General features: G+C 40.4%; 2 protein-coding genes across 2 annotated transcripts; one reads left to right on the top strand and one right to left on the bottom strand.

Moving 5' to 3' along the window:
- Positions 1-13: 13 nt before the first annotated feature.
- LOC134185446 (AP-1 complex subunit mu-1-like) lies at positions 14-16,153 on the top strand. The gene is made up of 12 exons (XM_062653232.1): positions 14-128; positions 214-370; positions 4,016-4,083; positions 4,148-4,423; positions 5,121-5,247; positions 5,303-5,445; positions 5,499-5,570; positions 15,337-15,426; positions 15,489-15,557; positions 15,621-15,675; positions 15,765-15,911; positions 15,972-16,153. Exons 1-12 carry the CDS (start codon positions 87-89, stop codon positions 15,992-15,994), a joined length of 1,269 nt encoding a protein of 422 aa, XP_062509216.1. The 5' UTR covers positions 14-86; the 3' UTR covers positions 15,995-16,153.
- Positions 16,041-20,068, bottom strand: LOC134185447 (protein FAM32A-like). Its single transcript, XM_062653233.1, has 2 exons — positions 19,966-20,068; positions 16,041-16,499 (listed from the first exon to the last, which is right to left on the bottom strand). The coding sequence occupies exons 1-2, from the start codon at positions 20,037-20,039 to the stop codon at positions 16,238-16,240; spliced, it is 336 nt and encodes a 111-aa protein (XP_062509217.1). The 5' UTR covers positions 20,040-20,068; the 3' UTR covers positions 16,041-16,237.
- Positions 20,069-20,094: the final 26 nt, after the last annotated feature.

Here is a 20,094-nt window from a genome sequence, read left to right as displayed (position 1 = left end):
CGGGATGTGTCAATCCGGGATTTTTACCAGGTTTGCGTTGCTATTCTATTCTAATATTCTCTGTACATCGTAGGTAAGTAGCAACAATGCCCGCTTCTGCAGTTTTTGTTCTGGATTTGAAAGGAAAGGTATTCTACAGTGGTGCTCCTTTCGAGGGTTCACGTTAGTTTTAGCTCTCCTAGGTGAATAACTGATCCTCAATATTTATTGCAGGTTCTCATCTCAAGGAATTACCGCGGTGATGCCGATATGGATGTTATTGATAAATTTCTTCCTCTTGTAATGGACCGTGAGGATGAAGGCGTAACGTCACCGATTCTCGTCACTGAAAAAGTCACCTTCGTGTACATCAAATATAACAACCTCTACAGTACGTCGTTTGCTTACAGTATATTAGTGATTGGATGTGAATACACAATCTCCCTCATGACTTCATAACTAGAGCTGTGTGCCGAAATCGGTTGTGGACTGTGAGCTCGATCATGCAATGTCTTGTAACTTGTTGTACAAGTACATTAAACATGCTATTACGTTCATCACGACTACAGTAGTTTTTTTGCAGTCAGTGACAGGGTTCAGCTGCATTCAGGGACGCTACCTTAGGCTTTGTTTCTACTTTAGTTGCACCTTAATTAATCTAGTTTACCTAGCTTAAGCGCGTTTAAAACCAAGAAAGTGACTGTTCCCACTAGGAACTTGCACATCCGAGATGTGCAAAACAAATCTTCTAGGAGTGCGTTATTTTGAAGTATTGGGTTGTTCTGTCGCCGAGTCAGAGCAACTCTTGGTTGTAAATGATTCAGCATCTGCTAGTAGGAATTTGCATGACGATGACCAATGACAATGTCTTCTCTCTCTTTGTAGCTGCTGATTTTTTTCGCTTAGTTAACGACCCCTATCCCAGCAAAATATTCAATATCATCAAAACAGTTGTCAGAAGCCATCTAAACAAGCGCGCTACTGATGATGATGATGATGATGATGATGATGATGATGATGATGATGATGATGATGATGATGATGAAGAAGCTTTATTTATCCACGGAATAACCTTCAACTACTAGAGTCGGTCTTCCAGGCACCGTGCAAATGTAAAAAAGTAAAAACAACTCCCCCATAAAACAGCAGACATAGATATTTACAATAAATAGACAATACAATTTACAAGTATCAATTCTACAGCGACAATGTCCGTAGAAGATGTTCTTCTACCAGAGATTTAAATAAAGATATTTTTGACATCGACCGAATTTGGGCCGGCAGTGAGTTCCAGAGTATCTGCCCACGGTAGAACGAGGTCCTTTGGAGAGCTGAAGTTCTGGCTGCTGAAATTATTAGTCCTGATCTTGTGAGTCTCGTAATCACTCGGTTAGAGGCGTTAACAGAGTTGAAGCGCACGCTCACATCTTTAGGGGCTGATCCGTAAAGACAGCGATGAACAAGACTGGCCAATTGAATGCCACGACGCACCTGTATAGGCAAGAGGTTGTGTCGAGAGTAGAGGAGAGTTAGGTTCCCCATTGGTTCACGAAAAGAGAGACCAGCTACAGCACGAACTGCCCTCTTTTCAAGTCGAGAGAGGCGGTCAGCAAGAGTTTGTCCCAATGCTCCACACCGGTGCACAGTAGTCAAGGTCAGGGAACATGACTGAACGAACAAACGCAGACCTGGCAGCTGTGTTAAGGTTCCTACCGATGCGTCGTAGAATACCAATTTTCCTAGACACTTTCTTTGCAACTGCATCAAGTTGAGGACGCCAGGTTAAATTGCAGTCGAATATAATGCCAAGATATTTGGCCTGTCCAACAGGCTGTATTGTATGGCCTCCTGTCGATAGTTTACTGGGCATAGATTGTTGTTTGTTCCTAAACTTGTTGAATAGAACTAACTCCGTTTCTTACAGTTAAGACTCATCAAGTTGTTTGTGAACCAGTTGGAGAGACGATTCAAGTCAAGCTGGAGTGTAGCAATAACACTTTGAAACGTTTTTCTAGAGGTATATAGACAAGTATCATCAGCATAAAGGCCAACTTGATGAGTCTGTTGGACTGTGACGTGACAGTTAATTAAACCTAAACCACTTTGCTAAACCTACTTTGAAGTAGGTCTAAGAAATCGTTTAGGTTTAAAATATAGCTGGTTTAGTGCAGGCGGAAACAGGTCAATTTCTGAAACCAATTTAGCTTAATCCACTTGTTAAATCGGATTAGGCACAAGTGAAAACATGGCCTTAGGGTTATTTGCAAGTCATCAACATCCTGTCATTTGATGAATGTGTTGTTGTTGTTTAAGGTTTGGTTAGATATCCAGACCTTTAGAAATTGATTAATTCAGTGTTGTGAACTTGTTTTATGAAATGAGAAAATGGTCATTTTGTTTTTCTCTTCTTTTTCTTGTTTGCTTTTTTTGTTGTTTTACGTAGTGCTATAAGGCTAATTGTCTACTACCCAGTTACTGGAAGAGCCAAGACATATTGTGGTATTTTATTGCTTCACTTTAGTCTGGCTTTGTGTGAAACTGACATTTCTGATGCGATACTCAGGGTTTCCCCAGAGGGTGAAGGGGCGAGAAACTTTGTCCTCTTAATTGGACTTACAGTTATTTTGTTTGTGTAATTGTATTGTTGAAACGGTATGTACGTTATAATGTACCAAGCCATATGCTTGCATGCATTTCGAATGCACACATGAAATGTTATTTCCTCTGCTTGTTTGGGTTTTGTGTGTCATGGCGAAATGTGTCACTGATATTTATAGGTTTTATGGTAGGATTTCAGTTGAAGGACCTTTTCCACTAAAAGAACAGGGTCGCGATTGCCCTCGGACTGCAGTGTGGACGCTCTCATCTTGAAATTCCGCATGTCGAATTCATGTTCCTTCTAAATACGTATAAAGCTTTAATCAAAAGCACGTTTGAAATAGGTAATCAGCTTATGGACACTTCCACATCATATCAGTGAGCATTTCTGGATCCTTTTTGTGTTTTTGATTAGAACTCGTGACAGGACATCTGCCGTGCATGCTTCTGTTGTCATTGAAGCACGATTCCTCCACTAGAAGCCATGTCAATGCATGGAAATGGCCTGGACGACCCTGTAGAGATTCGAACTAAAGCACATATTTGGATATACAGTTTCTGCACACTCTAGAGCTGCAAGCTAGAACACAGCATCACACAAAATTAGAGTGTATCTTGTCTAAAGAACTCTCAAGAGCCGGCTGATTGCCCATACAAAGCCCATAAACCTATCATCTCGTATATAGAAAACAAAATCCTGTATATGTGGCAATCTACTAATACTGGCTCAGATAGAACCTCTTTGGCTTTTCCATCATCAGATTTGCTTGACAGCATTGTTTCATCCCTTGGAAACGCCATGTATCCTCTGTTCTAGATCTAACTTGCGCATAATCGTGACCATGTTTCTTTAATTAACTTCAATTTTAAAGAGCTGTATCTTGCTGGTCATTGATCAGGAATAGAAAAATAAGCTGTAGGAACTTGATCACCTGTAATAGAGTTGCTACATATGGTTTCTTGAATTCAATAAGATAATTGATAATTGATATTAATCACATACTCTTTTGAGATGAAACCATGGAGACTTAGTGAACTGTTATTTTCGTTGCTTGCACAAGCTGTTGAAAGTTTCTTATCTGTCTGTTGTTTACTTTGTCACTCTGGCGTGATCTTAAAAGTTATTTGTGTGAAGTGCTCATAACTCAAGACAATGTAGGGATGAATTTGTGTGTACCCTGAGCTATGTCAGATTACATACACACATGGAATTTTGCAACATTAGTACTAACATAAATTTTAGTGTTATCCGATAAGCGAGTAGGCTGTTTACATGCTTGTTTCACAGGTTTGCTGTAGTGAGGTAATCTTGTACTTGGTTGACCGAGAACTCACTTTAGTTTGTTATTGTTAAGGTAGTGGTAGTAACTGATTTGACAGAGATGATCGAGTATAATTTTAAGTATATTGGGTATAATTGAGTGTTTTGTGTGTGTAGTTGTTGCAACAACCATTAAGAATGCAAATGTGACACTCATTTTCTCTTTTTTGCATAAGCTTGTTCAAGTATGTCACTGTCTTCTAATTGTAAAATTGATCAGCTCTAATTGTCGTTGCCTTGTCTTATTAGGTCTTTACAGAATACTTTAAAGAACTGGAAGAGGAGAGTATTAGAGATAACTTTGTCGTTATCTATGAGTTGCTTGATGAGTTGATGGATTTTGGATATCCTCAGACAACAGAGAGCAAGATTTTACGTCAGTACATTACTCAAGAAGGTCATAAACTGGAAGTTGCTCCACGCCCACCACCAGCTGTAACAAACGCTGTGTCATGGCGAGGAGACAAAATCAAGTACAGAAAGAATGAAGTCTTTCTTGATGTAGTTGAGTCGGTCAACCTTCTGGTAAGTTGATTAGTGTTTATTTGATTGCTGTGAAGTAAGACTAAATGATAACTATCAAGGTGTTTAGTGTCTCAATGTTTTCAACTTTTGAAGCGGTGCTTATGTGTAGAGATATGTGGATTTATTTTCATTTTTAGACCAATTAATTTGTGCACATGTACTTGCACAGATGGATTATTATTTGATTTTCATCATGTACACTGCACCATTAATTAACGGTGTACACCTCGTTAGCTAGATGGCATTTGGTCACTACACTAGCATTACTGCCTTTACTGATAAGGGCAATGGAGTTTGTTACACACACAAAGTAGGACTACTATGAGATATGGCTGCACAAATGTTTCAAACTTGTTGCAGATATGCCACATTGGACCATTTGGCAAAATCACCGTACTTAAATGTTTAGTGCATTTTGCAAGTGCAAACAGTTGCTAATGCAAACCGTTTGAGAATCTGATAATCATTTTAATCAGAATTATTTGGAAAATTTGTAATTATTGTAGATGTATTGCTGCAGTCCATTTATGGCATGCACAAGGTTGGTGTATTAAAGCACACTGGAGTTCATGTTTATTTGATACTGGAGTTCATGTTTGTTTGATACAGTATTATGTGAGTAATGTGGTTGTAAATTTTAGTGGAGAATTTACATTACAATGAATGTGACATGTGATACATGTAGATGTTGTTGTAGGTGAGTGCTCAGGGTACAGTGCTACGCAGTGAGATAGTTGGTGCTGTGAAAATGAAAGTGTACCTCACTGGAATGCCAGAACTTCGTCTTGGACTTAATGACAAAGTCTTGTTCGAGTCCACAGGACGTAAGTAAGTAGAATATTGGATTTGACTCTATCTTATTGCCTGTTGTTGATGTAGGGTCAAAAGCGAAAACTGTAGAGCTGGAAGATGTTAAATTTCATCAGTGTGTTAGACTGTCTCGTTTTGAGAATGACAGGACTATATCTTTCATTCCACCAGATGGAGAATTTGAGTTAATGTCTTACCGTCTTAGTACTCATGTCAGTGAGATGCTGTGATGTGTTGAAAATGTTTATAGCATGTTCTTATGTAGGTGAAGCCTCTTATTTGGATTGAGTCAGTTATTGAGAGACATTCGCACAGCAGAGTTGAGTTCATGATCAAGGTGTGTTGACACTAGAATTTTAAAAATACTTTTTCTCTGAAAACAATAGATGTAGCGATTGTATAAAAAGTAATAGAAACAATATCTATAGATAATATGAACCAATTTCAATAATGATGTCTGGCTTTAGTTCATATGATCTATAGATCTTGTTTCTATTACTTTTTATATAATTCGTACATCTATTTCTTTTTTCAAATTTTCAAAAAAGTCTAGTTTGGTAAGTTTTAGGGGTGCGAAAGCACCACCAAGGGCGTGTCTCAATTAGAGCCTGCACATGTTTAGAGTTGTTTAAGATTTAGTGCATTACCATTAGCATTAATTAATTAAACCTGTTTAAATGTAAAGTTAAACAGCTTTCATTACCTTAAAACATGATTCAGAGGTAGTTTACTCAAGTGGTTTAGAGGTTTAACGGTCACGTGACAGTAAACTGTACTTCGATTAAATGCCATGGCGTCTATTTTATAGCTAGGGTTCCAACTGCAGCATTTATACGAGGGGGTGTTTATTCGAGGGCAGTGTTTATTTATTAAATGCTCTCTGTTTGTGCTTTAGGAGTATGTATGTGTACATGTTGTAGATTTGACTTCTTTCCAAGAGAACAACACTTACCATACTGGTGTGCATTTTTCACACCTCGAGACCGTTATGCAGCGAAACAGTATCTGGGTAATCTAAGAAACGAAAAGTTTGCCTCACGCATACCTTCAAAGAAGGCATATGATTTTTTCTTCAAACTTTGAGCTAGATATATTGGAATTCATTAAAGTGTGGCATTTGTTCAAGGGCGGCATTTATATTTTATTTGTACTCTCAGCTGCGGCGTTTAATCGAGGGTGGCATTTAAAGGAGAACTCTCACCAAATACCAAAACATGTTAAAAGAAAGATACAAGGCCTGGTATCTTCCTGCAGGAAACCTACGGGCCAGACAGCCACAGAAGCAGAGAATCGGTAACGAGAGTTGTTCAGACGATTCCCCGTATGTACACAGAGTCTTACTCTCTCGAAGCAACTACTTTAGGTTTAACCATACCAAGTGCTCCTAACGCACTCAAAATTCAGCGAGACATGATCTATGAGCTAATCCAAGAAGGATCTTCTTCTGAGGTTGTATTGCCACAGTTGGTACTTGTGTGATAACTTTGGGGTCCCCGTTTGCTTTAGTTAATAAATCACAGCTTGACACCATATGTCTCACAATCCTTACCTTGAAATGTGCACAGATATCGGTCTTCCTTGCTAACCAACAATCAGAGGTACGCATACGCCACATACGGGTACTAAACACGCCTATGCAGGTAATTTCAATGCTTTATTTCTTTGTTACGGTAAACTTCTGCAGTAAACGGTTGCAAAGAGTTGTGTCATGAAGTGACGGCTTTCATCTGAGAGATAGTTGATTTTGGTGAGAGTTCTCCTTTAATCAAAGAAATACGGTACACCATGGTAACGCACGTTGCACGAATATGGATCCTAATTGTTTATAGTCTTGTGTAGCTAGACCCTTTCCTGCGGCATCATACTTCTGGGCGAAAAAGGGTCTGGTGAACAGCCTTTAATGTCGCTGTGTTGTCGCATAGCCAGAAATTGGCTATCTTCAATGCTTCAGTAAAGACCAGATTGATATGCACGCAGTGTAACCCGTCTCAATTAGCTTCTCTTGTTTCGTAGAGAACAACTCGAAAGCTACAGCTAGAGTCGTTGCTGTTTGTGAAGTCTGCATGTCTACAGCAGCAAACTCGGGGGGGACCTTGACGGTGACATTCTTTGTCATGATCAACGTCTGATGTAGCACTAGCGTTGTGCGCTCTTTTCATAATGGAGATTGGATGCAAACGTACAGTATGCGATTCTGTTTGTCCAAAGCAACCGCACACACAGTCCATAGTTAGTGAGCCATATCTGAAAGAGCTTGGTGACACGAGTGCACAATGCAACGTTAGATGTTGATCATGACGAAGCCTGTCGACGTCAATGGTCCCCCCTTCGCATTTGCCGATGTAGACATGCAGATTTCACAAACAGTAACGACTGTAGCTGTTGCGTTCGAGTTGTTCTGTAGGAAAGAAGAGAAGATAATTGAGATAGGGTTGCATTGCGTGCATACCAATCTGGTCTTTAGTGAAACGTTTAACAGGGCTCGAAAAATAGGTCATCAAGTCATCATTTGACGAGTTAAATTTTGCAACTGACGACTAACGTTCTATTCTAGGTCGTCTAATGACGACTAGAGCAGACCAACGTTATGCCAGTTTATAATATTAATGGATTTCTCGGTATGCAGGCGGATAACTGTACTGTACTGAAACATGCGCCACTTTGATGCTCACATTCAGACAGTTGTCGTACAATGACATGCACGCGTAGTATGTACTGCCAGCAACGCGCCATGTTGACAAACTGCTCATATCTCGGATAATGAAACTGGGCATGCAGGAGCCATCTCAGGATTCCGACAAAGTAAAGGCTTGAGTTTGTGACCAGGGAGCAGTGGAGACAATGGTAAATCCAGTTGGTCGAAATAGGTAAATCTGATTTTAGTAGCAAGAAACGGACAAATTCTGCAATGTGATATTTGGAAGTCTGGTTGAAACCTGCCTTGTTTTGATAAAGAGAGGTGGTATGCATTTAATCACTAATTCAATTAGCTATCACTATTGTCTTCCTTGCTCCGTGAAGATGTCTAGCTCTGTAAAATCTAGCACGTCGTATCCATTGGCTCAGCGGTAATGTGTGTGTTGGTTGCATGCCATTGTGGGAATACTGTGCTGTATGCTTGCACTGCACTGAATTCTAGAAGGTTGTACAAAATGGCAGCATACCACTAAACACCATGATTGATATCAACATGATGTCCTAGACTAAAAATCTTGACAACCTAAAAATTTTGGAAACTCGTCAAATGATGACAACTAGTTCGACCGATTTTTCAAGCCCTGGTTTAAGAAACCAAATTCAGTATTTAGATAGCCAATTTCTGGCTATGCGGCAACACCGCGACATCAAAGACTGTTTGTTCATCAGACCCTTTTTTGCCCTGAAGTATGACATGGCGGGAAAGGGTCTGGCTACGCGAGACTAAATTTTTAGTGCCTTACATTGTTCTTTCTTCTGTGTGTGTAATTTAGTGTATCGGGGAGTGCGCTAGTACTCCCTAAGTAGGGATGGCACAGGTAGTTAATATTAATTTAATCTTTCCTTGGGATAGCATAGCTCTGAAATAAAATGCCAAAATTTTATGTGGCTGTGCAGGTGGCATGATTTTTGACTATTGCTTTGACGCTAGCATGTTGGGACGACGTTTTTACTGTGAAATTTGACTACGCCGTTTGCCACTTCTTTCTTTGCATGTGACATACATTCGCTTATGTGCATGCACTTGCCAACTTGCCAGTTTCGTGGGATCTTCGCTGTTCTCAAAGACACTCATAGGATCTTTGCTTCTCCATTCATTCTGAACGTGTTATTATAGGTACAGTACACCCTCGATTATCCAGACTTCTCCGGAGACAAGTTAGAAGTCCGGATAATCGAGTGTCTGGATTATCAAAAGTTGATAAATATCAACTAATTTCTTCCACTTTACAGTACAAGACCACACTCTGTTTCCACACTTACTGTACATTCATGTCACTAGAAGAGTCATCAACAGCTGCCTATTTAGTAGATTATTATGTTCTCAGTTATGTACTATTTGCTCATTTGTGAGAGGCTGTACCTACAGCATATTAGTATACGAAGTGAAATGTATTATAGCTCTTTTATCCGGTAACGCAAAAAGTCGGGGGGAGGGGGGAGTCGAAAATCCGGATAATTGAGGTCTGGAGAATCGAGGGTGTACTGTACTTAAAACACTCCCCGATGTAGCCCTGCTCACAAGATTTGAGTGTCGATCGACTTGCCAGTGTATTGGAATCATTTTTGTCGTCTGTGTGCACATGCATGGAGACTGGCAGGATCTTTGCTTCCCTCGCTGTCTTCGTTTGACTGACGGGATTTTCGTGTCACTGACAGCTAGGATCTTTGCTTTGCCATTCTTTGCTTATTCCTTGAAAATGCCTGTCGATTTAGTCGTGAGATGATCTGAGTGCCGATCAACTTGTTGACAGTTTTGTTGGATTTTCGCTGTTCTCTGCATGGGCCCGCAAACAGGATATCCCGTTCTTCACAAGATCTTTGCAGAAAATGTGCACGTGCGTGTGATAGAGATCGTTCTTTCTAACTAGTAGAAGAGAAAGTGCGGATACGAGCGTGCTTGCATGGGACTGGAACGCACATGCCGATTACCATATCATAATCAAATTAACTCGTATACTATCATTAATGTTAGCATTGCCTGGTAATATGAACCTTTATTTCTGTATATAGTATTAGAGTGGCAGCATTAACGTAGCAGTCTCAGCAATTCTCAAATGTCCTATGAGTTGTAACAATGTTTCTATAAAAAGGACATGAACAAGAATACAAAAATATTTATGTAATAAATGAAAAACAGTAGGTATGGTTGCATACTTTAAGCTAGTGCTTGAAGAAATAGGGTCGAACTTTTGCAGACAAGTACTCATACTTTACATCTGAAACCAATCTCTCACAACTAAAACCCTACTTCACTCATGTTTGCTTTGAAGGTGGCTGCTTGGATAGGAGTGAAGTAGGGATTTAATTATGGGAGATTGGTTTCAGCTGTAATGTATGAGTACTTAGTTACCGGCATGTGGCCCCTACCCAATGAGTGTTCTCGTAGACGGTGCAATAATACTTGTATTCAGTCAACTGCCCATGTAGTTTAGTTATTGCACACATTCCGCAGTTATTGCACACATTCCGCAGTTACTGCACACTTTCCAGTTATTGCCCGCTCCCATAATTGTTGCACTCGCCTATGGCTTGTGCAATAACCAGCGCTCGGACAATAAATATGATATTTCTCTGGAACGCGGGCGATAACCTATACTTGTCTGTGAAGTTTCGACCTCTATTTCTTCAAGCACCAACTTAAAGTACACAACCATTCCTACTTTATTTTTCATTTATTACATAAATAGTTTGCATTATTGTGTGCATATGCAATGGCAGTCAGAATAGAACTTGGTTTAGTAGTCAAGAAAGCCAAAGATTATCACATAAGAGAAATGCGTAAATGTTGGGTTCCCGTGTAAATTGTTATGTGTACGCATTTTTGCTCCTGTGTGAGACGTAGATCGCAAACAATTTCATACTAGACCTGACAATGGCAAACATGATCGAATTACACAGTTCTGATGATAAACTCTTTCGTGATTGTTTTGCCTAGTTGATGGCACTTCATCTATTGTTTCTGGTTGCCATGTACAATCAATCGCAAATACTGCTTTGTGACTGGCCCGAACTGTGCAATAGCGTTGATGGTGGTCGATGAATCAAATCTGCTTGAAAGAAACACTAATTTTTTCAGCATTGTTTTCTGAAAAGAATAGAGTTCAGGTACACTCAAACCTCCCTAATCTGGACCTCAAAGACCTTCTTAGACCGGACGTTTTTCCAGCGCATATCAGGTCTTGGGACTCCGAGAGTAAGCACGTTGGCAAGAAACTCCTCGTATAAACACTCAATTCTCAAGCCTGTCTGGATTATCATGTGCCAGTGCATAGGAGAATGCATATGTAACTGTAGTACAAAGTACACATGTAATACAATGCTCCATACCTAGGCTAATCTCTACACCATGTGATAAGTACTTCAAGTAGTGGATGTGTGTGGTAGAGTAAATGCTTTTGTTTTTTGATATTTTGTTGACAAGGTTATTGCTCACTGAAGTGCAACCGATTTTTTGTTGAGTAGAAATTGTTATTTTACAGGACTACTGTTATTTCAAGTTTCTATGCATGAGCTTTTGTGATGCCTTTCGTAATTGTGCTAGTTTTTTATAATTACAGATATTCTTTCATTTCTTGATGTGTTTGGAAATGTAAATGGTAAACTTGCTTAGCTGTTTTATTTATTTCATACTGACAAGATGAACTTACCAGAATGCTTGATTGAGTATTTATAGTTTCAAAACAACTATAAAAACATTTTGAAAAAATGAGAAAGATATAGGGTTGCCGTACGAAAAAGAATAGAAACAAGGCCATGTAAAAGTGTCCTGTGACATCTTTTGTATACAGACTGACTGAACAATACATCATCCCTACATTGCACATTGCACCACTTTCTAATTAGTAAATTATAAAACACATATTATAGTGTCTCTAGTTAGAAATGGTGCAATGTAGAGATGATGTATTGCTCAGTCAGTCTGTAAACGAAAGATGCCACAGCACACCCTTACATAGCCTTGTTCTATTCTCTTTTGTACAGCAACCGTACATCTTTCTTATTTTTTCAAAATGTTTTTATACTTGTTTGCATTATTTTTTCTACATGAGAGTAGATATGCACAGTGGTAACGGTGTATGTGAGCAGATGTACAGGATGCAATTTGCAAGGTGGACATTGAGGCTAGAATCGACACACTCGTTCCCCATGTAGCTCTCGGTACACGAAACATGTAGGTTCAGTGCAAACACAATCAGAATTTAGAAGAGCGGCTTCGATCAGCGTACAGTCTTCGATCACTCGAAGTTGAGGAGGGCGACGACATGTACAGTGTAGACAGGACTGGTGTGGGCGTGTGTTTGAATGAACTGGATGGTGTAGTGTTTGCATCATCGGGAAATTTTACACAGGGGTTAGTCCCTTGAGAGGGGACCATGCACTGCAATGACAAATTTGAGTATTCATGGACCTGCTTCGTTGCAAGCGCAGAGGTTTGGTATAGAAATCAGCTTTGTAGCATAAACGGTTGATACCGATACCCGTTCTTACAGAAGAACTGAACACAAACTAATTGCTACATACCAATGCGACTTCCAGTGATTACATAGTAGGTGTCATGAGCTTTTGAAACCCCATTTTGACAAAGTTGAAGTGAATTGGGATGATCGTGCAATTCTTTGTTGTGTAAGAGGTGTTTGAAGTGTTGTGTTTTAAAGTGAAGTCTATGAAATGTACAGTGCCATAATTGGAGCTCCATGCGTACGTGTGTGTATGGTCACATGAGTGATGTCACCATACTTGGCTTTTCATGTCCAAGGCAGGAACTTTGATATTGTAGACTGATCTGGTGCCGGGGTGTGCTGTCCAAGTAAGCAGAATTGCATGCCAACTAAACAGTTGGTTATGTTTCCTAGGCGGTAGAATAAAGAGCTCAATGTTGCTTTTGTCTCTCTTACATTTCCAAAGCAATTTTGTTGCCAATGAATACTGGCTGGATGTGTTTAACTCTATATACAGGTTTATTGCAGAGTCCATATTTTGATCTCGTTCTGGTGGATTACATGTACTTGATTGTCTAGAATTGAAACAAGGTGCATTGCTAGGATGTACAGGCAAATTTTCTTAAAGAGACATTTCGGAGATTTGTGTTAACGCAACATTTCAGAGATGCGAGCTAACGTACATTTGCGGGGAAAAGCAATAGCTGCATTGATGGAAGTGACAAGATCTGCAACACAAAGTTACAGTTGAGTCCAGTTTTTGCGACATGGCCCCCTTTGGTGTGTGATAAAAACAGCTGTTCATACGTGGTTTGTCACACATGAACACTAATAAAAGGATAAGGAGGCAAGCGGTATCGGTGTCCTGATCTGTTTCGGTGTCCACTGCGCTTCCACGGAATCACAGACATGCTGTCGGATGTCACATGATGTTACACGTGATGGCGAGAAACCCCTCTTCAGTGTCACCCTAAAAAGCATTGCCCGCCTGATAAGTATGAGTAAGTTGTGCATAGTGTTTCAGCTACTGGACCAAACAGGACGCTATGCAAACTGCGATAAAGGGTAGCTATAACTAGAAGTTGGACTCCCGTTCGAAAGTTACAAATGTGCACGATAGAATGTATCATTTAATCAGTTAAAAGCATATGTAAGCATATCTCGTTCTGCAAATGCGTCAAATATCTCAATTTGATTGTTGGTAACCAACAATCAAAAGTGTATGCAGGTCGCAATTTACTAGCACATGTGGCCGAAATGTTCCTTTAAGTGTTTTGCAAGTGTTAATGTGAATGAGATTCATTTAGAGTGCGTTTCTTGCCCTCCACTAGAGGTAGAGGGACTCTGGTTGAGTGGAAGTAATCTCAGTGGAAGGCAGTGAAAGAAACACAAGATTGGAAATGAGCATGCACACATATCTGTAGCTCAAGATGGATAATATGCACACGAAGAACGTGATCTCTCCTCCTATTCTTTAGAATCCCTTTTGCTGTTGTTATGGCTGAAGCAGATGTTTTGATGATGCTTTATTCAACAACTACGATTTATTGGGCACCCAACCCAGTTGGAGGCATTGTTGCACAGACGGGCACTAGTTGGAATCTTAGGGTTAAAGTTAGAGTAACGGTTAGGATTAGGGTCAAGCTGCTGAAAAATCATACTTCTGCCTTGCAATAGCCTACCTCCACCGAACTCTAACAGCTTAACCAACATTTCACTGATGGAGCCTGTGGATCTCTACAACTTAGTGGAGATAAAGAAATGCACGAGAACTCTACCGTCTCAACCGGTTGCACACCCTTAGGGGCTGTCTGTAAATAATGATAGTTTTTTTACTCCGTAAATTTCCAAAGTTCCCCAGACCCACCACCCACCCTCCTGCTCTGTGCTACATAAAATATTGAAGACACATGTACCAGTATACTTCATTTGGACTTTCAGCATCTGCTACAACTGTGTTTTCGCTTCGTTCCTTCCCAGTCTTCGTAAACCGACTGCTGTCATTCGTCATTTTCTCTCTTGATTGCATGCGATCAGCTCTCTGCAGCAGCTGAGCTCTCGTCCTTTGAATAAGTTACAGTCCACTTCTGCAAAAATGAAGTCCTGTCACTAGATTTATGCAGTGTCCAAAGCGCTTCAATAACTGCATAATATCCAGCGTCTTTATCAGGATCGGCCAACCCTCTAAAGAAGCCTCCCTTGCCAAGTGGAGCCCCAAACAGCGTCGGCTGTACAGCCATTTTCTCGACACGTGGTTAGCTATATGCGCAAACCGTGTCTATCAGTAGGAGTTTCTTAAGTGGACGCAAGTCTGTACACTCAATACAAAGTGTGTCAAGAGGCGTCATCAATATTTTTTACTTTGAAAACTTCAGAGACCCACCACCCACAAACGTAAAGTTTACGGAGTGAAAAACTATCTCTATTTACGGACAGCCCCTTAGAGTAACAGAGACAAATATTATTCATTCAGATACAACACCCACTGGAATTCCAGCTCTGGGGCTTCAATTCAAACCACTTTGCAACTTACAGTTTGAGAGGTTTTCAATTCAAACCGTTTTGCAACGTAGTCTGAGAGGTTTTTAATGAAGGACCCTAGTGGAATAGAAGACCCACACTGTCATAGTATCACTCATAGGAGCAGTATTACTATTATGTTCAACAGGTGCCTTATTGATGACAAGACTGCAAGAATGCTCGCTGGTTCTAGATTAGTAATTGACAGCGCTTAACAAGTGAAGTCAGTTACCACACTCCAAAATTTTAGTAGTGTAGTGAAAGCTCAAAGTTTGTGCCTAGGCAGAAGCTTATATAGTAAATGAATCAATGCCATCCATCTGCTTCATATCTTTCAATTATTATATAGAATAGCTTCTCCAATTTTAGCATTTAATTGAAGCACCGGAGCTTGAATTTGAACTGAAGGGACACAGTAATCTTAGTCATGTTTTGGTTGATCAGGCTAAGAGTCAGTTCAAGAGGCGTTCCACTGCCAACAATGTAGAGATAACCATACCTGTTCCAAGTGATGCAGACACACCTCGATTCAAGGTATTAACTAATGGCTGTAGATTTATGTTGTTTTACTGCATCAGGTGTGTTGTTCATTATAGACATCAACTGGAACAGTAAAGTATGCTCCTGAGAAGTCAGCAGTACTCTGGTTGATCAAGTCATTTCCAGTAATGAGCAATAGTATACTGATGCTCATTTTAGTTATGCTTAGCATTTATTGATGTGGACAGGGAGGAAGGGAATTTCTTCTAAGAGCTCACTTTGGCCTTCCAAGTGTTGAAGCAGGTACGTGTACGACAAACCAGAAAATGCAACAATGCCTGCATATGACTGCTGATACCATAGTACTTGACATAGTTTTCTTCTCATAACAGAAGACAGCGAGGGTCGTCCTCCTATATCTGTAAAGTTTGAGATTCCGTACTTCACTGTGTCTGGGATCCAGGTGAGATACCTGAAGATCATTGAAAAGCTTGGGTATCAATCACTACCGTGGGTGCGATACATTACCCAAAATGGAGGTAATACTACAGATCTACCAAGTTGACAAATAAATACGATTTGAGCTCATTTTTGTGTAGACTATCAGCTGCGGACAACATGAATCAGATAGTTAACTGTGCATGGCATGTGGAATTGTTTATTGGTTGTACTTGCAGGTTGATCTCTACTTTTGGTACTAGTTCTTTCATTTGGCTGGTTGGTCAGTTTGCTGCATGTGTTGCTTTACTGTTTATCATATAGTACTACAAAGAAAACTACATTTCAGATACACAAAATCTCATATACGCTAGATATTCTTCATTTTCATGCAATTGGTTGTACAGTACCAGTAAACCTTCATCAGTCATTTTGTCCAACTAACTTTTTGGATGTCAAAATGTTCTGTCAGTTTGTCTAGATGCTGGTTGAACTCCCTCACTCGTTCTCTGTGACTCTTCTCCACTTTCTTCATCACTTTCTCTGCCTGCCTCTGTTCTTTTGCTTTGTCAAATACTTTCTGGGCTGGTGTCCTTCTGTCAATTGGTTTAGCAGCAGGTTTCATCATCTGACTCACTTCTGACTGTACTGCCTCATCCTTTAGCTTCAGTTTGCTCTTTTTCTTCTTCCTATCAACATAGTGCATATGCAGTGATCAGTATGATAACTAGACAGTTCTATACGTTTTATGTCTTATAAGATGAATACATAAATGAGATTTACAAACAGTAAAATGGAAATGGAAACACACACACACACACACCATCCACTTGCTGCTTGTGCTCCATGATTACCACGAGGGTACAGGAGATGCAAGCCGAAAACATCAAGTCTACACTGCTCGAGCTCTGTCTGGACAAAAACGCTGGTGATTATAAAGGCCTTGTTGTTTCAAGGCCTGATGACAACACTGACATGGAATACTTAAGGCGGTTGAATGACCACGGTGACTAATCAAACCTGCCTTTTAACTTAAAAATGCCTGAAATGAGCAGCCAGGGTGGTTACAGTGCAGAAGACTCACAGTTTATACGAGTTGTTCACGGTGTCGTTTTCTGTCATCCCTGAGGCTCTTCTCTTTGTCTTCTGCTTCCTTGTTAATATGCTCTGCACTATGATGATGGAGCACTAAGAGTTGCGCTCTTCAGCTTCCTCCCTCCAGCATTGCAACAAGTTACACTATTTGAGGTCACCAGATACAACATCATTCCAACGATGTTTCTATCCACCAACATTGTGCTTGCTACAAACAGGAGCAGACACAACAAGCTGCTTGGGTGCTTAAGCGATCAGTGGACATCCTTGAGAGTTGTCCAAGAAAAAAGACGATGTTGTAAGAGAATCGATGAAATCCTTTGCTGTTTAGCTGTCTTGTGTCTCGTAGTGTGACGCTTCTGCTCCCTGACCGAGATCCCCAATATAATTCAAAGGCAACAAATTAAAAAGGACTCAACATGACGAACGTGAGGCTCAAGGGGGACGGTGCACTTGAGACCATACAGCAAGGTTGGAAGGATCACGCTGTTCAAAAGATGAACCCTGGTGCTGGTCTTAGTCTTACGTTGATACCACAAGATCCGAGAGAGTGACTGAAGGCATGTGAGGCGTTACAGATTCTGGAATTAATCTCTGTCCAATCCACAATCATTTTGAACAATGCTGCCCAAGCACTGGAAATGAGAGACCACTTCAATAGGCTCGTCTCCTGGCACAAGGTGGTTGGGTACAGGAATTTGAATGTGTGAGCACTCAGATGGCAGAACTGCTAAGGTTTTCGTCTTTTTGCAACTAATAGCAAGACCCAGTTTCTTACAGCAGTTTGATAGGAAATCCAGCATTGTGGTGAGGTCAAGCCAATTGTCAGAGAGAAGACCGATATTGTCAGCATACTCCAGATCATGAGGCCATTCACATGGCTCTGGATAAGCACAGATCACGAGGAATGGGCATCAAAGTAGCCTACCTTCATGATGCTGATCTTGTCGGGAACAGGAGACCTTGAGGTTTGAATTTCTGGTGATCTGGAGTATGCTGACACAGACACACACACACACACACACACACACACACACACACACACACACACACACACACACACACACACACACACACACACACACACACACACACACACACTGCAACACCACCACCACACCCACCACCTCTCATTAGGTCATGTCCTCTGTGCACTAGGTGAAGAACTGGAGCAAGCACCAACATCCACCTGGAGTCTGGCTTGGTAGTTGCCAGAACACTGACCATGGTGCAACCCCAGGCTTGGACACAACCTAAGTTCCAGATGGCATTGTGAAGGTCAACGGTTTTGTCCACCCTAATCAAAGAAAAGGTACAGTACTACACTGTACTTGCTTGATTATTACTCCAGGGCTCAAGTGAGCCCCCAGCCCAACTTTGGCCAAGGCTATTAGATTTTCACACCCTCTTTAGGGTTTAACTAGTAATTGAAGCTGAGTTTACACCATCGCTTCCTCAAAACACTATGATAGAATTGTCACAAATAATTATGAATTCAGACACTAGATGTTTTTTCTAGATACGCTACTTGTAAAATCTCGTACATAGCAACTGTCGTTTCATGTGTCCGTAAATAGTCCATAGTAGTTAAAGTACACTGTAACAGTAACCAAAGTTATCACATACGAGACATAAGACTCACTCATAGTTATGCAATGTTATACTCCCCTATAAACGACGTAAGCAACGAAAGCAATTGATTTCGTGTTAGCAGTTGCAGACAGGTAAGTTCTGTTGTTTATTTCGGAAAAGACCTGGCAATTGCAAATATGAATTACACTGTTTTGATAAGAAATTCTCATGAATGTTTCACGCATCTGATTGGCAGTTCGTCCATTGTAACTGTTGCTACATACAATAGGACATAAAGGAATACTGCTCTGTGATTGGGCCCCTCTACAGGAAGCATGGCATATTCCTGAAGCATAACAATACATAGCTAGCCAGCCAGCCACATAGCCTGCAGACCGGAAGTCAGTTTACCCCAATATGTTTTGATTAGTTACTTGCCAAAGTCTCGTGACTTTACAAAGTCCCTGTTTCTTATGGCTCATAGCTGAAATTAGTGCTAATTAGTGCATTCCAATGGTATGGGTTGCTAGATTTGAGCCTATAGAAATGTTAACATTTTTAATTGTGAATGCCTGTCGATTACGTGTTTGAAGGTTTTTAAGTTAATTAATCAATCAATTACACCAATTAAAAATATTAAGTGTCAACTTTGAAGAAAAAAGCCCCATCCCATACTTGACCTTTGACTCTGGGGAGTAGGTCAAGTGAGTACCGTAATTTATACTTCTGATTTGAGAAAGGGAATTGGCCTTCTCCAAGTTGGTGGATAACAACTATGGATAGATGAGAAGTAGCAGATATTGTGGACCACTTGAACCAATTTAAATAAAATATCCAAATCCAATAAATCAAACACTTCAAATGCAAATGTGACAGCTGTACAAAGGACCTCCTTTTTGTGATACATTGTACTTATTGGCATAGCAATTAGCCAACGTGCACATGCAACTATTCCAACCTCTTCCACACATTTCACGTAAATCTAGATTATTGTGGCCCACTTTTCTTCTTCCATGGTTCTTTTCTAAGAAGAGGTACTGTAGAATTCTAGAGGTTTGAAATGCAGCCACTGCTCTGGTAAAAAACTCACATACTGCTTGGTGATTGGACTGCACTAAGGGCGTGGCACATTCCTGAGGGTGACAGACATAGTAGTCCACCACGCATCCAGGGACTGTACATTGTACCCGTACAGAGGCTGAAAGTCAGTCTTTATTGAGTGCGTACACCTGTACACTAGACTAGATAAGACTTTACAAAGTCCCGTTTCTCTACACTCATACCGTTTGCTCACTGCTCGTGCCAGTCGCTACATCGCTTAGAAATTTAGATACGAAGAAAATGATGGACAATTGTTACCAGAAAGTTTATTACAACCCGAGACTCATTACACTATACTGTTACCCATACGAACAAACAAAATGAAGTGTAGCGGGCAAAACGTCTAGTGATAACATCACAACATCTACCACTCTTTTTATCCCTCACTTTTTAATAGCATGATCTTTGACTCCTTTAATCTTCAGAGAACCCTTCAAAGTTGACGAATAGGCGTCTGACATCGCAACAAGTGATTATCCGGGGCCTATTTATTCTGGTAACGCGCGTGCGGAGCAG

The sequence above is a fragment of the Corticium candelabrum genome, chromosome 10 (genome assembly GCF_963422355.1).
Source record: "Corticium candelabrum chromosome 10, ooCorCand1.1, whole genome shotgun sequence".
NCBI classification, from domain to species: Eukaryota; Metazoa; Porifera; class Homoscleromorpha; order Homosclerophorida; family Plakinidae; genus Corticium; species Corticium candelabrum.
This window is presented reverse-complemented; position numbering and strand designations above follow the sequence as displayed.